The sequence below is a fragment of the Bombina bombina genome, chromosome 11, assembly GCF_027579735.1.
Source record: "Bombina bombina isolate aBomBom1 chromosome 11, aBomBom1.pri, whole genome shotgun sequence".
Lineage (NCBI taxonomy): Eukaryota > Metazoa > Chordata > Amphibia > Anura > Bombinatoridae > Bombina > Bombina bombina.
Genome location: NC_069509.1, coordinates 163,378,239 through 163,393,033, shown reverse-complemented (window position 1 = coordinate 163,393,033; position 14,795 = coordinate 163,378,239). Strand labels below are relative to the sequence as shown.

The 14,795-nt window shown below is 36.0% G+C and overlaps 1 protein-coding gene across 2 annotated transcripts; it reads left to right on the top strand.

Moving 5' to 3' along the window:
* The first annotated feature begins 4,091 nt into the window (after positions 1–4,091).
* ITPRIPL2 (ITPRIP like 2) lies at positions 4,092–13,054 on the top strand. 2 transcript variants are annotated; one of them, XM_053695060.1, is made up of 2 exons: positions 4,092–5,563; positions 9,715–13,054. In XM_053695060.1, exons 1-2 carry the CDS (start codon positions 4,289–4,291, stop codon positions 9,784–9,786), a joined length of 1,347 nt encoding a protein of 448 aa, XP_053551035.1. In that variant the 5' UTR covers positions 4,092–4,288; the 3' UTR covers positions 9,787–13,054. The 2 variants fall into 2 exon arrangements, with proteins under 2 accessions (XP_053551035.1, XP_053551034.1); XM_053695059.1 differs by having other exon boundaries at positions 4,092–5,804.
* The last annotated feature ends 1,741 nt before the right edge of the window (positions 13,055–14,795 follow it).

Genomic DNA, 14,795 nt, shown 5'->3' with positions numbered 1-14,795 from the left:
TTGAAAGCATAATTTACTGGGAGACATTAGGACTTGGTCACTGTTTTCATATCTTTATGTGATAAGACTAACAAATATGTTCAAAGGTCTAATGGCTAGATGTCAAATATTAAGTTAAAGGGACATGAAACCCAAACTGTTTATTTTATGATTTAGGTAGAACATGCAATTTTAAACAACTTTCTAGTTTACTTCTATTATCAAATTTGTTTCATTCTCTTGGTATCATTTGTTGAAGGAGCAGCAATGCACTACTGGTTTCTAACTGAACACATGGGTGAGCCAATGACAATCAGTATATATATATATGCAGCCACCAATCAGCAGCTAAAACCTAGGTTATTTGCTGCTCCTGAGCTTTCCTAGATAAACCTTTCAGCAAAGGATAACAAGAGAAGGAAGCAAATTAAAAAAGTTGATTGAAATTGTATGCTCTGTTTAAATCATGAATGTCTAATTATGACTTTACTGTCCCTTTAAGCACATTTTAAAAACCTTTATGTAGGATATTAAAACTCTTTCCCCAGTCTATAGACTGTAGTCACATTGGGACTTAGTAAATCTACATGACCTATCATTGAAAGATTTTTCTGCTGTAAGGGTAATTGTTAGGCATGTGCATTTGTTAAATTCGTTAATGAAACATGGATATTCGTTTCTGATTGGCACCATGAAATTGAAAGAAAAAGAATAAATACTGACAAAATATGTCAGTCTTCATTCATTTCCCTTTAAATTACCTTGCAGGTTAAAAATACTTACCTATAGTACGCTGGAGAGCCGTGCTATTCCCAACAACTCTTCACAGAGCCCCCGCACTCTGCCAGTGGGAGTCTTAGAGACTGAGCTCTAAACCTCTAATAGCGTGGCTCTGGACTCTGTGAAGAAGGGTCGAGATTAGCGCACCTCCACGGCGTGCTACACTTACCTATAGCTGTTCGAGGACTCTAGTCAATAGGAGGCTTAGTGCGCTCTAAACCCAGGGCTCTGTGAAGAATTGTCAGGATTAGCGCGGCTCTCCAGTGTGCTATAGGTAAATATAAACTTTTTTTTACATGTAGCAAAGGAACATTTATATTTGTTTAAAGAAAATTAATGTAAATGTTTAATGAATATTCAGTATTTGTTTTGTTTAAAATGAAACAAATAACACAGCAGACGAATATTCAGAAAACTAATTTTTCTGAATATTTGGCCAGAAAGTTTAGGCCAAACCAGATTTTTCACCCGTGCACATGTCTAGTAATTATGTTATAAGTGGAGAGAGTATATGCTCTTAGCCCCTCCCCAGCCTCACAAGTGACTTAAATATACAACTATTTATAGATAAATATTAGTTATGTCAATAGGATGGAAACACCAAGTTCTATTAGTGATTTGTAGAATACATATTTATTGCTTGTGCTACAAAATGCCTCTTGTCATTAGCTCACATGTTCAGCTAGCTCCCAGTAGTGCATTGTTGCTCTAAAGATGATTTTAACTATGTGTTGATCTTCTTTGCAGGAGTTAAACACATAGGGGACATTTCCAATCTTTCCAAAATACTTTAGGGTTGATTTATCAAAGGCTTCGCCCCCATACGACTGCAGGTTCTCACAAGAGAACCTGCAGTCCGTATTTATGAAGCAGCGGTCATCAGAGATTGACAGCTCCTGCCCATGCATGATTGCCTGTGCACTGGCAGGGAGCGGCATTGCACAAGAGCGCAAAATAGCGTTTGTGCAATGCTGAATTGTGGCAGCAGAATTCAGCCTGCCAGAGGCAGCTGCAGCGGACAGGGGCACATATGTATGGCCCTGTCCGCCGTAGCTTGATAAATCGACCCCTATGTATTTTGAATATGTGCTGCCCCATAATATTCGGGATTCATCTTGCTTAAAATTAAAAGAATTCCAACCAATTGTGGAACATTTACATTGGTTTTCGTTAAACTAATGTAAATGTTCCAAAGCCACAGGTGAAAAAGTTCAGCTGTAGCTTTATACTATATACCATTAGCGTGCTGGAGAGCTGCCCAAACCCGCTCCTCTTTTTTACAAATCTGCGGCAGCAGTAAAAGGAGGCTTAGTGGGGCGGCTCTGAGGGCCAGCAATAAAGGACCTTCTCCTTAGCCTCCTATTAGCGAGACTGGGGCTCCGTGAAGGAGAAGAGCGGGTCAGTGCGGCTCTCCAGCACGATAAAGGTATTTTAAATATTTAAACAAAAAGAATATTGAAGAATTCTTCAATCATGCCTTTGTTTTTGTTTAAATTTTGTGCTGCATTCGGATATTAGTTTCATGAATATGAGAGGAATATCTGTGTTTCCTTAAAGGGACAGGAAACCCCAACATTTTCTTTCATGATTTGAATAGAACATACCATTTTAAACAACTTTCCAATTTACTTCCATTATCAAATTTGCCTTATTCTCTTGTTATCCTTTGCTGAAGGAACAGCATTGCACTACTGGCAGCTAGCTGAACACACCTAGTTATCCAATCCCAAGAGACAAATGTGTGCAGGCACCAAACAGCAGCTAGCTCCCATTAGTGTAGGATTTGTGCGTATTCCTTTTCAACAAGGGATACCAAAAGAACAAAGCATATTTGAAAATAGAAGTGAATTTAAAAGTGTTTTAAAATAATATACTATATCTGAATCATGCAACTTTATTTTTTACTTTCCTATCCCTTTAATGAATGTGCATTCATAATGAAACAAATGCACAAATGTCTAGAACAGAATAATGTTTGTCTTTGCCAGATATCCTCTACTGTAATAAGATGGCCACACCAGGTTCTAGATATTGTAAAATCGCTAAATTCCATTTCTTGATATTGCATTTGTGAGTTTAATTTGTCATATTTTCTACAGATCGTTAGCCATACAATATGTCATCTTATATCTATTAAAGGGATATAAACCCCAAACATTTTCTTTTGTGATTCAGGCAAAACATACAATTAAAAAAAGCACAACTTTCTAATTTACTTCTATTATCAAATTTGGTGTCCCTTAATACATATATGTATATAAATTTATATCCTGCCCACGACTATACCATACTAATGAATAGTGATGCTAAAGGAGCAGCAAATGCACTACTGGGAGCTAGCTGAACACAACAGATAAGTCAATGAAAAGAGGCATATATGTGCAATTACCATTTAGTTCCCAGTAGTGCATTGCTGCTTCTGAACCTACCTAGATATGCTTTTCAGCAAAGGATACCAGGAGCACAAAGTAAGTCAGATAATAAAAGTAAATTAGAAATAGTTTTAAATTGCATTGGACTTTACTGTCCCTTTAATTTATGACCTAGGTTGAAAGCCTTCCCTATAAATATACAGTATGATGAGAGATACTATACAGCTGATAATAAAACTATAAATGTGCTAAGTAATAATGCAGGTTGGTTAGAAGTTACTGTCTCAGGATATAAATGCTATAATTTCTTCCCTACAATTTTATAGTTAAACAATATTATTTGAGAGAGCAAATAACGTATTAAAAGAAAATATGATTTTACCAAAATAACAAAAATTAGCAAAACTGAGGAGGAATAGAGAATTCTAGGAGATCAGTCATAATGAGGAGTATTATCACATTAGCCATTAAACTAGAAGGAAATAATAGCAAAAGACAATAACAAAAATGAATAAAAAAAAAAAAAAAAACATTTACCTAGATGTTAATCCACATAAATATACTACATTAACTTTAATTTGATTAAATTTGTTTTGGAAGAATGAAAACTTGTAGTGAAAGGACTTTACTGAGAAGTACATATGAGGAAGAGTATTCCAGCAGAGGTGGCACCGCTTTATACAGTAACAGAATACAAACACAATGATATCCTATTAAGGGTTAAAAGCAAATGTTATGTAGATTATCAGCAAATATATTTAACAGATTTAAACAGAAATAAAAAAGCACCAGCATGGCTAAATACAGGCAAGGAATCTCAAGCTAACTGTATGTAGTGATCAGGAAATGGTTAATCCTTCAGTGTATTGCCCAACCCTCTCTGGCAGTGAAGGGGTTTGAGTAGCTGCCACTCCCACTGGCAGTGCTGAGTACAGTCAGCCCTGGGGAGGTCACAGCAGTCCCCTGACCCAGCTCCTCATCTGGTACCAGACCTGGCATTTCCTCTGAGCTCACACAAGATGACGCAGCCCCATTCCCCCTCGGAAGAGGAAGTTTAGAGAAAAAAAGACTAAATAACGGTCAGAGGCTGGAGGAGAACCCTTTCTTCTGGGCTGAGTGTGAGGAGCCCCTGGGCAGAGCATGGGCTGACCCCCAGGATGACAGTGTACTCACTCAACTTCAGAGTCTTTTGGCCCCTGGTCACCATCCTGATCACCATAATCTGGTGCCTCTTCCATGCTCTGAGAAGGGACAGCAGAGCAGTAAAGGAGAAGGAGGAGGAAGGGGGCTGTCAGGACAATGTATCCAGCACCAACTTGCAACTTCTTTTCAAACTTTCATTGCTCTTCCTGCTTTGCTACTTTGTTATCAGATGTTGCAGGAGCTCCTCTCTGCAGCGCCAGCATGGACACCACGCCCAGACCCTGCAACCACATACCCGTCAGCAGAACAGGAGATCTCTGCTGGAGACTTACTATGAGCAACAGATCAGGCTCTCCCCACATGTGCTGGGTCACAGCAAGGCCCATGTGAGCCAGATCGTAGGAGAACTCATTAAAGTGGGCAAAGCCAAGCAAAGTGATGCCAGTGTCACTTTTAGGGGTGATTTTGTGCAAATTGGAAGTGCCTACGAACAACATAAAATCAACACCCCTGATTGTTTTGATATCCTGGTGCCACTTAAGATGCCACAAAGTCTCAAATTGGAGACCCTGTTTGCATTTGCTGGGAAGGAGACCACCCCTATGTTGCAGGGAAGTGTTATATGTGGAGTGGCAGCACCAAAAAAGTCTGAGTGGGTGAAGAACTTCAAGCAGTTTAGTGATGGCTTCTGTTTGGAGACAAGTCTGGGGCACCAATTGTCTTCTGCGCTGGTACTTAAGTGGTTCCATTGGAAAATACAGAGATGCCTTAACGTTATCAGGTACCAGTTTGAGGAGAGGTGCCACATCACCTTGTGTGTCTGTGAGGAGAATCTCATCCTTAAAATACTCCCCAGGTCAGATTATGTCTGCTGCCACATCTCCATGTCTGTGAGACTTATACCTGCCTTTCACTTGGGGGATTCTGTTTTTCTCAAAGCTCAGCCTTGGGGCAGGACCTTACATCAGGAACCTAGACTAGATGCCTTCTGGGGAATCAGCTTCTCCAGACATGAACAGAAACTTATGAACTGGTTTAAAGACCAGGCCCCTACCAACTCATGCCACCTGAAGTGCCTACAGATCATGAAATCCTTAAGGGATATAAGCTGCAAAGCATTGCAACCAAATTTTTCTTCTCAGTGGACCGCTATTCTTAATTCATACAACCTTAAGACAGCACTGTTCTACCTGGTATTACAAGTCCCATTTGAGAACTGGGAGGATTCATTATTTCTGGAGAGAATGGAGGATTTCGTCCAATTCCTGAGAGATTCTTTTCAGAAGCAGGTATTGATGCATTTCTTCCTGGGAAATTCCAACCCCCCCAGCATCATTACTATACCAAAAAAATTCAAAGAAGCCCCTCCTGTCAACCTGCTGGAAGGGTACCAACCTGCCATTTTGGACCTTGCGTCTTTTCAGCTCCTCAGTATGTGGAATCAGTTCCCCCAAATAATAAGAATGAATTCCAATTCTAGATATTTTATCCGTGAACCTTCCAGATGCAAACACACTGTCTTTAATTAGGGTAATACTAATAAATATTTGTCAAATGGGTTTAATTAATAAGGCAATCTACACAGGGCATTTTGTGCTGTTTTGCATTTAGTGGTCACAATGCACAATAGTTTACATGAGCAATTGGAAGTATAAACAAATAGTAAGAATTTGAATTGGGTGTTACATTGACCTGCATTTTCTACAGGTGTTGAAGAACTTGGGAGTTATCATTTGCAGTTTTGAATAAGAGACATTTTTTTCTATTGCAAATCTTTTCCTTTGCTCTGCAAGTTAAAATGCAGTCTGTAATCAAATCACTGGTAATTACTAATGCTAAGTGGAACATACAAGGCTAAATGGAATCATTTGTTTGAGAGGCCTCAAAACCAGAGCAGCAGTTAGGTTTTATTTAACCCATAAGTTGCCTTCTTTAAAGGGACAGTCTACATTAAAATGGTTATTGTTTAAAAAGATAAATAATGGCTTTTACTTCCTTTTTCCCAGCTTTGCACAACTAACATTGCTATATTAATTTACTTTATAGCATTTAAACCTCTAAATGTCTACCTGTTTCTATGGCTCTATTATTGTCAGCCTCTTATCACATGCTTTTGTATTTGCTTTTCACAACAGGAGACTGCTAGTTCATGTGGGCCATATAAATAACATTGTGCTCACACCTGGGAAGTTATTTAAGAGTCAGCACAACGCAGCACTAAATGCAAGTCAATAGATAATAAATACAAAGTCATGTGATCAGGGGGCAGTCTGCAGAGGCTTAGATACAAGGTAATCACAGAGGTAAAAAGTGTATAAATATAACAGTGTTGCTTAAGCAAAACTGGGGAATGGGTAATAAAGGGATTATCTATCTATAATACAAATTATATTGTAGACTGTCCCTTTAAGCTAAAGAGTTAAAGAGGATCTGTCATAAGTAAATATTAAAGGGATATGAAACCCAAACGTATTCTTTTGTGTTTCAGAGCAAACAAATTAAAATAGTTTCCAATTTTGTTCTATTATCAAATTTGCTTTGTTCCCATGGTATTCTTTGTTGAAGAGATACATAGGTAGGTGCCTGGAGCACTATATAGCAGGAAATAGTGCTGCCCTCTATTGCTCTTGCAAACTGATAACATTCTTGCAAAACTGCTGCCACAAGGGTGCTCCGAAAATGTGCACATTCCTGAGCTTTACATCCCTGCTTTTCAACAAAAGATACCAAAAGAACAAGACAATTTGATAATAGGTAAATTAGAAAGGTGTTTAAAACTGTTTGCTCTATCTGAATCGTGTAAATAACTGGGTCTCATATCCCTTCAAAGGGGCTTAAAATTAAATTTTAGGTGTTCTAATCGTGCAATTTTCAGAGACTTTTCAATGTACTACTTTTATAAAATGTACTTTGTTCTGTTGGTATCTTATGTTGAAAAGCATACATAGGTAGGCTCAGGAGCACACACGCCTCTTGTCATTGGCTCACCAGATGTGCTAGGTCCCAGTAGAGTATTGCTGCTCTGGAGCCAGTTTTAACTATGTGTTTAACCAATTTGCAAGGGTTAAACACATAGCTATATGCAAGCAATATTTAATAATAAAAAGCAATAATCAAAAGCGCTAAATGTTTGGGCATTTTCTTTCTGCCCTTAATGTCCCTTTAAGACCAATAGTTATAAACGTAAAGCAGTATTTAACTGACTGGGTTGACTGGGTTAAAGTGTCTACATCGGAACAACTGTTCCGATGTAGACAAATTGATACCACGCGTGCACACAGTCGCGAGATTTAAATTATTGGATCGCGTCTGGGGGCATCCCTACAACCCTAGGAACGCCCTCCAGACCGCGATCAAATCCTGAAAGCACAGAAGGCTTCAGGACAGCCAATGGCTGTGACGTTCTATTCCGTTATAACGGTTTTAAAGCCCAGTGTAATTATGACGGAATAGAACGGCATAACAGCGTTAAAAGGTTAAACCTGATCGTTTTTTTGTACATGGAAGTTGAAGCCATTTATTTAGATTTTGAAACAGGAAGTGCATGTTTGTGGTTTGTCAACAGCACACAATCATCCTTTCAAAACCAACCAAAAATACAACTGTAAAACATTTTGAAATGGCCTTTTTGTTTGATGCAATAAATTAAAAAGTACTTTACTATCCCTTTAAATGTAAAGTATGAAATTGAAGTGTTTTGATAGATAATGATCTCCTTTTTTAAAAGACATTCTTGTTCTTCCTAATTACATCTGGTTCTCAGGATTACTAAATCATTCTCTCTCTTTCTCTCATTCTCTCTCTCAATCTCTCTTTCTTTCTCTCTTTCTCTCTTTCTCTCATTCTCTCTTTCTCTCTTTCTCTCATTCTCTCTTTCTCTCATTCTCTCTCTCAATCTCTCTTTCTTTCTCTCTTTCTCTCTTTCTCTCATTCTCTCATTCTCTCTTTCTCTCATTCTCTCTCTCAATCTCTCTTTCTTTCTCTCATTCTCTCATTCTCTCTTTCTCTCTTTCTCTCATTCTCTCTCTCATTCTCTCTCTCAATCTCTCTTTCTTTCTCTCTTTCTCTCTTTCTCTCTTTCTCTCTTTCTCTCATTCTCTCATTCTCTCATTCTCTCATTCTCTCATTCGCTCTTTCGCTCTTTTGCTCTTTCTCTCATTCTCTCTTGAGTTTGAGGTTGTCTGTTTTAAAGGGACATATTGTAGTGCAAACGTTACGTGCTATATTTCGTTAGTACATGCACTTTTTGCACTACTTACCAGGGAACTGTATAAATTCAATCCCTGCAAATAAATAATAGACCTGCTAATCCTGAGCAGGAAACAGCTGGTGAGGCAATAAGTCACATGATCCCTCCAATCACTGGCTGTGTTTAGCTCAGGAGATGCAGTGCTTGTTGGTCAAGAGTGGGACTTTACCTATGTGTTTAACTCACAAAAATTAGTGTAAAAATGACATAATATAACATTCGGACATGTACTTTTGCTCTACAATGTCCCTTTTAAAGACAAAGGGAATATGTTGGTGCTAAAATGCCACCTTGAACAAATAAATATAAATATTTAAAACTTAGATGAAAAACATATTTTGTATATAATCAAACAGCAGCTAAACTTGTGAAAAATATATGAAAAAAAGTATTATGTAAAAGCAGAACTGTATAAAGCAGTTTTGATGCTTATTGGCTGCTAGAGGAGATTTGTAACTCAGGAACATCCATTAAAAATCAAAAGATGCAGGAAAAAAATCTTCCTATGTTTAGCAATGAATTTTAATGTTTTTTATTCAAATAATATATAAAATATATAAAGATGAGTCGTACTTTGCAGGTCCTTGTGATAATTATTAATTATTTTTCTGTTAAATAGTAAGGTCCATCAAATTGCTAAATAGATTTATATCAATGGCTACATAACCTCCAATAGGGTACAATACACAATTATTTAATATATTTGTTTACAAAGGATTATTTAAAATGGAACGTTTATAATATTGTTTGGCTATCTTTAAAGTGTTATGTTCTAATATTTTTGTATCATACAATTTAGAATGTAAAAAAAAAACAAAAAAATGAAATATGTTACTTGAGAATATACAAAAAAAACAGCACTTTATGATGATATTTTAAAGCTAAGTTATGGCATAAATTTTTTTAAATATAATTATTTTTTTAATTTTAATAATGTCTCTGCAAAAGACTCAGAATTTTAATATACAAGGACCTTTTTATAATTTTGGAAAATCTGTTAAAACAAACTGAAATTACCTCACTATGATATAACCCTTTGGAAGAGATGTCTGCAATTGATTGGACAACTGGCAGCAAAGGGGTTAATTATATCCATAGATTGGCATGTTATTAGCTAATTATTTACTTTATACTATATAAAGCACTTGTCTTCCATTATATTTACACTATAACTATATGTTTTTTTTACAGAATATGCATGGTATATATTGTAGATTTATAGTACCATTGGACCAAAACCAGAATTTCTTCTATGAGGCTTAATACTGGATTTAATATTTTGGAAAAGTGAAGAAAAAGAAAAAACTTCTGTTTTTTAATTTTGTTTTTGCCAACAAAGTTATTTTTCCAAATGACTTCCAGAGAAGTCAATGTGGTGCAGATCTCTCTGGCAATCAAGAGGTTATATTTAATACATTTATTCTGTTTTGTTGCATTGTATGTTAAAGGGCTATAATAATGAAAACAAAAATAACCATACATAAGAAATTAAACACATTGGGCTCCATGTACTAAGCAGTCAGCGAGCTACCCGCAACAAATCTCGCGTCAAAATTCGCAAACTGATATGTACAAAGCCGTCAATTATGTTAAAACTCGCATCTTTAAAATTGCGAGCGTACTTATCCGCCAAACCTCGCTACCGCTCCATTTTTCACTGTAATTAGACACATTTGACCACCAACTTGCCAAAAACGAATGTACTAAAAAATCTATTTGTCCGCTCGCTACAATTTCCGCTCCCACCTCGTTATTTTTGCCTCGCCACCTTTTAGGTGGCGGGCAAGGTACAAAACAATAGGAAAGTCAATCTAGACGCCAGTCTAGACATATATAAAAGGCAGTAATATCAGCATTGTACAGCATAACTGGCGTCTAATTTGTCTCTCATTTCCATGTACATAAATTGCGCCAAATTTGTCGACTGTAATTAAAGAGTAATCTATATTTTAAATTTGTATTGTATAGTTGTCAATCTTTATAATTATTTTTATATTAATATTTATATATTATCAGATCCAGATGAAGCCATATCCAAATTGTAAATAAATATTACAAAAATAACGCTGTTATCACTCTTCAAAAAATTTAGAACAATAATAAAGTTGTTTAGATAAGTTGAACTTTTATAGGAGCAAAATTCTATTCCCGCGACTACTATGATGTTCGTGACACCTTGCATGTCACGTGTTAATAATTGGCCAGACAATTCAACTGAAAGTTAAAAGTACATCAGCTTAGTCGCGGCGAGCGAGACGTCAAATTTATCAATAATCCGCCACTGCTCGCGGCGGGCTAGACTTGTCTATTTATTGGGGGATTATTAGTACATAGTGACAGCGGACACCATTTCGCCCGCGGCGAGTAACAGCGAGTTTATCCGCGTCTAAAATGACGGATGAATTGACGGCTTAGTACATGGAGCCCATAGTTAGTGACACTTGGGAGCAGCAGAGAACTGCAGGCCCAAAAAAGAAAAGCAGAAATGTAACTATGTGTTTAACCCCTTTTTGTAGGTTAAACACATAACGTTGGGGCATCACTAGTGTTAAAATAAATTATAGCTTGTAATTTTTATGGCCCTTTAATAATGGTACCTCACTTTCTGAAGAACTGTTTTGTATAACTGATGCATTTGTGTTCAACGTTTTTTGTTTAATATTTTCTGTTATATTGTTTGTCTGTTTCTTGTGATATATATATATTTAATAATATAATTATTTTGTTTTCAAATGTTATTGTCCGCAGTTCTACCTTTTTAGAAGAACGTTTTTACAAAATATGACCAAAATATTTTGTGTAAGAAAAATTGCAACTCAAATATAATTTGCTTCCTAAAACATATTTGTAAATGGCTTCATGTTTTCTATTTAGATATGCTCACTCTCCAATACCTGGCTCCTTAGCTAAAAGGGACAAGCTAGTCAAAGTTTAAATGCACATAGATTTATTACATCTTTGCATAGAAACATATCTGCAATATACATGTATTAGCAAAAATGCTTCTAGTAAAGGTTATCACTGTTTTAGTGTTAGCATTTTTCTCTGCACGTGCATGTGAAGCATAGCTAGATATTCTCAGTGCATCAGCAATTTAAATACTGCAGCTGCTCAGAGCACCAGTGGGGCTTGTATAATGTCAGCAATTAACAAATTGAGTTATTACCAGATGGTACAAGCACCTTAGGCCAAGTGCTGTGTTTATAATGCTGGTGCACGGTGCATACTTAAATACACTTTTGAAACAGTTATAGCTTTTATTAGAAGCATTTTTGCTAATACATGTAGATTACAAAAATGCTTTTATTCTTACACTTAAATGCATCAAGGTTTCCAATTTTGCCTGGAATGTCCCTTTAACTTGCAACCTGACACTCAAAAACATAAGTTTGTATTGTGACATATACCAGAGATTTCCTCTTTGAGTTATCTCCAGGAAGCTTATTATCCAGCAGTAGTAAAAAAGAAAAATCCATGTGAGCACATGGCTGTCATACTTACAAGCTTTCTGGGTATATTTACGTTCCCCTTAAAGGGAGATTCAAATCCCAAATAATAAAATGCTCTATTCAATTGTATTCAGTGTCAAGTGCCAGTGCCAAGTGTGTGTTTAACAAACCCACAAACATGTAACTTGGTGACCACAATACACTGCAGGTAATTGGTGGCTACATGCATATGGTACTCCTAATTGGCTAACTGTCCCTTTTCAGTCATAAGTCACAGTTTGATACATTCCCTGAGCTTGAACTTTATGTGTTAAATCCCATCACTGGGGTTAAACACATATTTAGCAAGGTACACTGGTGCTAAACTTTTATTTTTGTATTAGCATGTTCCTTTAATACCGTGGTTTGCTACTGCTCACACAACTTTTGGGCATAGTAGGGCTGAGTATGGCAACTGAGATTAAAGCTTAATGTCCTATAACTTTCTTGAATGTTAAAGTATTTTTTAGCAGGTGCTTAATGTTTTTTAATACATTTTTGTTCACTGATAAACGTGCACTTTTTAGAAAAAGGAAAAATGAGTGACTTTAAGAATCTAATTTGCATATTCCTACCCAGAACCCCTTGCTCTTGTTGGAAATCTTTGCTGAGTGTTTCTATAGGATACCAACAAACTTCCAGAATCACTTACTATACTCCATTTTTAAAACACACCTATATTCATTGCATTTTACATAAAGTATTAAAAATGAATATAGTTTTATGCCACTTTAAGGCTGTCCCAGTTTGTCACACAGTGACCAGGGTAAACTGAAATAAAATAGGAAATATTCTCAGAACCTGAGATGTCTATAAAGACTGGAATTTATTTTCACAATCTAATTCCACAATTGTGTTGTGAGAAATGAGACCAAAGATCAGTTGCTTTTTCTTTGTTTACATTGTGTTTTATTTTATCATCACATTTATAAACTTGAGAAAGTTTTATTTTGTTACCAAATCAAGTGGCACTTTCATTCTAATGTAATGGTACAAACAGCATCTGTACAATTTCACAGCTGAAATAAACAGTAAAACTATAATTGTGTCCTTTTATTGAATACGCAGAAATAATTTGACATTTTAAATTTGAAAACACATTTTTTGTTGCTCATATGCCAAATGCTACATGTAATATATTTATATCCGCTTCCTTTAAATGCTATAATAAAACATTATTTAAAAAAAGGAACCTTGGCAGTGTTGTTGCAGAAGTGGTAAAAAAACTAGTTGCAAAACTAGTTGCTTTAAAGGCGCAGTAAACATACTGTAATCTTGTAATAGCAGGCTTTGCCAACAGATTAACATGTCAGCAGAGTCTGAAATATATTAGAACAGATTAACACCTTGTTTGCTGCAATATTTATTTAATGGTCAAACTTCACCAGACTTTTTAATTATTTGGAGCAGCCAATCTGAACTTAGAGATGACAGGGCTTTTTTGGCACCAGCAGAAAAGATAACGTTTCAAATTAGGAACAGATATGTAGCATGGTTAGAACTGTAAAGACTGCCATATGCTCTTTCAATTTTCAGGACTTACATTTTCAGACTTAAATTACAGAAAAAGGGGGCAAATAAATAATGAAACTATAATGCAAAGTTGTTTTACTTTACATAATTAAAGGGACATTTAGTCTTTTTTTTTTTTTTTTTTTTTAGCCATACACATTTGTACAAAGTATCCATAACTTAAATTTTTTGTAATATACATTATTAATGAAATGTTATTTACAATTTCCAAAATATACTTACAAAATATAGTATCCGTATCTGGAACAGAATAAAGGGGTTACTGGAATGTTTAAAGGGACAGTAAAGTAAAAATTAAAATGTCATGATTCAGATAGAACATGAAATTTAAGAGACTTTTAAATTCACTTCTATTTTCAAATGTGCTTCGTTCTCTTGGTATCCCTCGTTGACAAAGAATACACACATATCATACACTACATATCCTACACTAGTGGGAGCTGCTGCTGATTGGTGCCTGCACATATTTGTCTCTTGTGATTGGCTGACTAGATGTGCTCAGATAGCTGTCAGTAGTGCAATGCTGTTCCTTCAGCAAAGGATAACAAGAGAATGAAGCAAATTTGATAATAGAAGTAAATTGGAAAGTTGTTTAAAATTGCATGTTGTATCCAAATCATGAAATACATTTTTGGGGTTTTCTATCCCTTTAAGTTGATGACAATAGAGAAGGTGAAATCACTAAACAGAGAAGGGGATTAAATGAAACTCCTCCCAAAAAGGGAAATGTATTGGATCTTTAAATTGGGCATGCGTGTACCAAATGGATCAAATTCTGAGTATGATAAATTATTGTTACTAATAGTTATAAGTTATATTAAAGGGACCAGGGCCGTCTTTAATATTGACTGGACCCTGGGCAAAAATGTTCTTGCCCCCCCTCATGCAATTTCGCTCTCCACCTCAACATCCCAAAAAAGAACTAAATCTTTTTTTTTTTTTTAATTATTATTAGCCCAACGGTGGATCATCCACTGCTGGGCTAATCATTTTAAAAAAATTAAATAAATTGCAATATGTGAAACTGGACCTAAGCAGTTATAAATGTGTGAATGTGATTCTGGTGTGAGGTTTGCTGGTTAAAGAGATTTAGGGCAGCCAACAGGAGCAAAGCAAGGTAAAGACTGAGGAGGAAGCATGGAGGTGCAGACAAATATAAGTTTACTGGAACAGCAGAACTACTATGGGAAGCTGTAAAATCTGAGACAAAGAGAAAATAAAAACTATAAAAATAAACCTTACATTAATGTG

Coding starts and splice junctions, on each gene's coding strand:
- ITPRIPL2 (XM_053695059.1), top strand. CDS start 4,289: ATGACAGTGTACTCACTCAACTTCAGAGTCTTTTGGCCCCTGGTCACC.